This window comes from Antedon bifida, chromosome 3 (genome assembly GCF_963402885.1).
Source record: "Antedon bifida chromosome 3, ecAntBifi1.1, whole genome shotgun sequence".
Taxonomy (NCBI): domain Eukaryota; kingdom Metazoa; phylum Echinodermata; class Crinoidea; order Comatulida; family Antedonidae; genus Antedon; species Antedon bifida.
This window is the reverse complement of record NC_136228.1, coordinates 16,777,856-16,784,213: the sequence shown is the minus strand read 5'-3', so window position 1 is coordinate 16,784,213 and position 6,358 is coordinate 16,777,856. Positions and strand designations below refer to the sequence as shown.

At 34.8% G+C, this 6,358-nt stretch overlaps 1 protein-coding gene across 1 annotated transcript; it reads left to right on the top strand.

Moving 5' to 3' along the window:
* Window positions 1–679: 679 nt before the first annotated feature.
* LOC144837769 (uncharacterized) lies at window positions 680–4,580 on the top strand. Its single transcript, XM_078693011.1, has 2 exons — window positions 680–3,440; window positions 4,323–4,580. Exon 1 carries the CDS (start codon window positions 896–898, stop codon window positions 3,095–3,097), a length of 2,202 nt encoding a protein of 733 aa, XP_078549137.1. The 5' UTR covers window positions 680–895; the 3' UTR covers window positions 3,098–3,440; window positions 4,323–4,580.
* The last annotated feature ends 1,778 nt before the right edge of the window (window positions 4,581–6,358 follow it).

Here is a 6,358-nt window from a genome sequence, read left to right as displayed (position 1 = left end):
TGAGCCCTGGGGAAACCTATTTTTCTTAAACTTTATGGTAAAATATACTGTATACGTGATGTAACCCTGTCATGTTTTAGATATGTTTTCTTTTCCTTTACTTTTTATTATTTTCCACTGTACCTACAATGTAATGCAGCTGGGTGCAGTGGGTGGGCAAGATTGTTTATCAATGTCTGCATTAAGATGTTTGCATTATGTTGCTTTTCCTTAGTAAAAAGGTTCATCTGGATCACTGTATAGTATTCAAGTAAATTTTCTTTTGGATGATCCAAAGTCAAATAAAAATCGTAAAGCTTACGTTTTTTACTCTAGCTTTCGCTGGTCAACGACGCAGCTTAATCATGAGTGAGTCTCTGTGACTTGGACTTGTTACCATTAGATTTCGTATATGGTATAGCGCCATCTATAGATCGTTCAGGTTTTCCCAAATGGGATTGTCGGGGCCTCCTCTTTAGTAAGTTATTGTACAATTTTGGGAGTTCCAAACCGCCGTCATCTCTGTTCATAGTGTTACCATGTTTTCTTATTTTTATTGATTCTTTTATTTTTCTGTCTTTCCATGAAGATTCCGTGCCTAGTATTTTTACGTTCCAATTTGGTAAGTGAGTGTGAGTGGTCATGTGATCGGTGATAGCTGAGTTGTGAACAATTTCTGAAGCTGAATTTCTGGCTGAAATAATAAAAAATGATGACAAATCTGGTGTAATATACCAAGTAAATTGCAACAACTGCGAAAAAGCATATATAGGAGAAACAGCTAGAACCTTATCCACAAGGATAAAAGAACACAAAGCAGATGTCACTTCACATTGTACAGGGATCCTAACACGTTCAGCCAGAAATTCAGCTTCAGAAATTGTTCACAACTAATGCGGCAGATGAAGTTGATCAGATGAGAATTAAAGAGAATCTACAAACGCGAGTGAGTGAAATCTCACCTAAAGAAGTCATAAATGCGGTATATGGGGTACGTTCAGCTGTTACCAATTCAAGTGACACACTACCTTATGCATATTGTCTTGGTGGTAGTAGTCAGTGTATTCCAGAGATGTATAGTAATGAAACATCCCTCACTGATGTTATTAACTGGAGTGAAGCACAGGATGCTGATTATGTGTTAAAGGAACTGAAAGAAATGGTAAAATCAGGTCAGAAGCCAAAGATAACAAACAACGCGTCGAAGGAACTTACTCGTTATTGCAGAGAATATGCCAAATTAACATTGAAAGATAATGTACTGTACCGTATTATTACCAGACCTCAAGACGGTAGTAAAATTGAACAACTCCTTTTACCAAAGGCTTACCGAGTGAAGGCTTTGACAATGCTCCATAATGACTTAGGACATCATGGCACTGAACGCACAGTAGCGTTAGTTAGAGAGAGATTCTATTGGCCGAAGATGTCAACAGAGGTGGTAGAGTGGGTCAAGCATTGTGGTCGTTGCCTAGCACGTAAATCTTTGCCTTCAAAAAGTGCACCGCTACACAATATTAAAACAAATGGACCTATGGAGTTGGTCTGTATGGACTTTCTGTCTCTTGAGCCAGATAGCAGTGGTAAGAAGTCGATACTGGTAGTGACCGATCATTTCACCAGGTATGCCCAAGCTTTTCCGACAAAGGACCAAACAGCACTTACAGTTGCGAAGGTATTATGGCAACAATACTTTCAACACTATGGGCTACCAAAAAGGCTCCACTCTGATCAAGGACCAGAATTTGAAAGTAAAGTGATCAAAGAACTCACTGGTCTATTAGGAATTCACAAATCACATACCACTCCTTATCACCCACAAGGAGATCCACAACCTGAGAGATTTAACCGAACACTATTAAACATGCTGGGAACATTAGAAAATGAAAAGAAAGTAAATTGGAGTAAGCATGTCAGCTCGTTAGTGCATGCATATAATTGCACGAAGCATGACAGTACCGGATTTTCACCCTATTTTCTTATGTTTGGAAGGGAAGCTCGCTTGCCAGTTGATATTTGTTTCGACTTGCACCCTGATGGAAACCAAAATCGTAGTCATAGCAAATATGTGGAAGATCTTCGTCAAGGTCTTGAGAAAGCTTATGATATGGCAAGAAATGAGTCAGAAAAGGCTGGGCATGCTAACAAAAGGAGGTACGATAAGAAAGTCCGTATAGCTAATGCAGTTCTGCAACCAGGAGACCGAGTTCTAGTCAGAAACTTAGGACTTAAAGGAAAGAATAAGCTTGCAGACCGTTGGAAACCTGAACCTTTTATTATTATAGAGAAATTTGCAGACCTTCCAGTTTACAGACTTAAACCAGAAAAAGGTAATGAACAAGCTAAAACTTTGCATCGGGATCATATTCTTCCTGTTGGTTACATCACAGAAGTGAGACAACCCAGTCCAGTTCCAGAAAAGGCTAGAAGACAAAAAACCCGATCACAAACAAAGAATACAACCGAGAATGAAAATTCTTGTTCCAGTGATGAAGATGATGAATCTGTTGTAGATGTAACTATATCAGTTCCTGTAGATAATGCAAATGATCAGGCCAGTGAAACTGAGCACATTGATGTTCTCAATGCTACTCCTGTACAAAATGATAATTCTGAAATAGAGGATAGCAGCATAGCGGGTTCACTTACACCACCGTATCTACAAGAAACTCCAAGTAGGCCTATAATAGTACCTTTTACATTTCCAAATATGGATGCCTCTGAATACACGCCTAGAACACTTATAAAGAAAATCACAGATTTTAGTAGTGGACAAGAGGAGCGAGTTCAGTGTGAAAACAATACTGAAGTGCCTGTAGAAACTGCAGACACAGCTAGTGGTGATACTAACACAACAACGAGGTCTGAGTCTGATGATGGTGATCAAACAACCAATGAACCAGAAAGTGTTACAGAACAAGGTGACGACATCACTGTAAAAACGGAGGAATACAGCAGGCCAGTCAGAAACCGTCAAGTGCCTCGAAGACTCAACTATGATCATCTTGGAAATCCAACCTGGTATAGCAGAGTAGCCACCAGTCTCTATGGTCTGGCAAATTCTTTAAGTGCGTTAGGGACAACGCAGAGTTCAAGAGGGGAGGTTGTAACCCTATGATTTTTTATGAATATATTTTACCATTTATATCTTTCTTATATCTTTCTGTTTGATTTTATTCATTTGAATGTATCTGTTTTTACAATGTATATAAATATAGTTTATAGGTCAGTAGAAAAGAATGCAGCTTAATTGCAACAAAGGTTACCCCAAGTGGGTCAAAGTGACCACTGTTTGGGAAGTAAGGAATGTGTTTTGCCAAGTTGCTAGGCAACTAAGGTGATTATACCTCATTTCTGATGATTATACATCACTTCCACTTGTGCCTGCTCACAAGAAACATCTATACATTTTTAACAACTTTAAAGGAAGTCACTTTTTCATATTTTGGCTCTTTTCTTAGGTAAGAACTATCAATTATATTATTTTATGTTTAACAAATGTGTTAATATAACTTAATTTGAGATTTAAGCTTATGAAGATTAGGTTTATGCATTATGTTTGCATTGGCTCAATGCTTTAGATTAGTTATGTGATACCTAACTTTGATTATATTTTATAACTTTTGTGATACCATTTGCAATTGCGCTTGGTAATTTATGTTACTGTAAAGTAAGGTTCTGCAATCACACATTGTTCTCTCCCGTTTTAAGTTAAAGGGTCTTGAAGTGATTAACTTGCTTTTGCTAATACTTTTAATTTTATGAGTGTATCAGGATGATTCTGGTAAATGTGGGTCATTTACTAGATGGCAGTACACTCTTGGTATTGATTGACCTAGAGACAATTGGAGTGTGATTGTAGAATTGATACTATTGTATTATACACTTATTTTTGATTTCCGCTTTATATGCGACATTTATTTTTATACATTTAATTACCTTTTAGTTTATAATTTAGTTTATTGAATGGATGCATTAACCATCCTGAGTTTATAATAGTCAGGTTAATATGTTGATAGACACACGTTTGAATAGCTATTGCTATTATCCATTGCGTTGCAATGTAGTTATATTGGTATCAAGTATTAGCATACTTACCAAACGAAGTACCTCTAACTATATAATGTAACTATTGTTTTAATGAGTAGTGTGAATAATCATATACCAATCAGTGTTAATCGAACCTGATGGTATTGACGGATTATATTTTATTTTGTTTAATTGTCTATCATAGCCTAGGTTATTTTGCAAACATTGTGGTATTGTAATTATGTACCAAATGATATTTGATTTAAATTGTTTTATAGTTATATAGTATATGTATATATTTTCTCTTTTCTTAGATGAGAAAACACTACTTTTGAAATTTACGAATCATTATTGCAATTATTACACCATTGGTCGGAACATTTCGTTGATAACATTTACTCTACTGTGGAACCTTTCAAGTCGGAATTGTTTCAACTGAAGACTCAATTTTAATATAAACTTTTAGTTTTGTGGACACTTTAATGTTTTATCTTGAGAACAAATAATATTGGTTTTATGTAAATTCCGACAAGTTGATGTCAAAGGAATAAATCTACATTTTTAATTTATAAGGCGTTTTCCTTGATTTGATTATTTAATACTTCTTGGAAATTTTAGTTTCTTGCTAGAAACTCGGGTTACAATAATATATAATATACTATAAAACATATAAATGGACAATAACAAAGTAGAATGAAAATCAAACAAACATTTGAATGAATTGTAAAACCAATAAGAAAAACCGTATTTATCTTAATACGAAGGAGACTACTTTTGTCATTGTTAAAATGAGTATAGCGATTTAATGAATAGGCAAACTGCCTCAAAATGTGACATGTTTCGAGAAACTATTCTCATCAGAAGAAGAACGCCTAAAGTACTTATATACCAATAAGACAGATTGTATGTAAATAAGAAAGTAATTAGCATGAAAAAACAACAAGGAACATTTAAAAACAATTTATTTACATAATTGGAAAATTATGACAATAAACATTTGTAAAATAGAATAGATATTAGTAAAACTTTATTCAGAATAAAAAAATCTATCCAACGATACCAAACAGTACAGTATTTTGGTGAAATTGCATTTTGACCTTTTGACCTTTATTGGTCAAGTGATTTATGGCGAAATATGGCTCATAACAGCCTGCATTTTAATGTTATATCTTTAATGCCAGTGTAATTATGTATGGATAAAACAATATAAAACTCAATATTTTTCATCTGGAATAATGTTAACTCGCGTAATGTAGCATATAACACGAAAATAGTTTATTTCGATCTTGATTGTTTTTGGCTTTAAAAATGGTAGCTAGAGCCTAGCCTAGCTAGCTGGGCCTAGCCCTATGCCTAGAAAAGTTAAGCATACGTTTATTTAATAAACCTTTTTTAAACTTTTGTTGAAACAATATTTATAGCTAGCGTGAGCCTAGGGTGCTATGAAAAGTGGTTTTAAAAGTCTTTTTTTATCATTTCTCTAAATTGTTTATTTTTTTGCCGCCAACACATTTTTTGGTATAAAAAAAAAATTAAATTTTCCTACCGACCTACCCATTTTTGGGATTTACCCAAAACGTGGCCAACACAATAATTTTTTTTTTTTGCCTTATTGTTGTTGGTGAGAATGAATAACTATGGCTGATTTGTTTTACTCTCCTCTATTATATCAACATACTGTTGAATAGCTTTGCATGAGGGTGTTGAGTAATTGGTCAGTTGTTGGTTGTAATTGATACTAAAGCGTGGTTTCCATAAAATCGCTACACGACAGATTCTATGGAAACACTAGAATTTATCGAGGATCTAGTACGCGAGCGCTAAATATTCTTTGGTACGCGTATACGATTCATCGCCGACACAATCGGCAAAGTTGAACATGGTTGAACTTTGCCGATTTGACTGCGATGAATCGGGGAGCCTTCCTGATTGCGTCGGTGACAACTGCGCGTGTAGCGATTTTAATGGAAATGCTGTAGCGATTTTAATGGAAACCAGGCTTAAGTACATTGAAAATCTCATGAACTAGTCTAGTGATATGGAGGACGTGGGTTCGAGTCCCATCTGATAATTACTTGTTAATTTATTCGTAAGTATTATTAATGTACTTACTATAAATGTTAAAATTACAGCAAAATGTCGAACAAAAGAACCAATATGTGTTTTTTATAGCTACCATAACTTACCATTTACATCTTTAATTCTTTTCCAGTTGCTAAATGCCTCTCCAGTTACTTGACAGTTACATGTTGTAACAATTCCATCTGTAGACGGTTCGCTAGAATTGAATCTATTATAACATAAAGTAAAGTAAAGTTGAACAATAATGTTTTAGAAATTAATGTCTTTT

Excerpts from the sequence above, each read along its gene's own strand:
- LOC144837769 (XM_078693011.1), top strand. The coding sequence starts at position 896 with ATGAGAATTAAAGAGAATCTACAAACGCGAGTGAGTGAAATCTCACCT.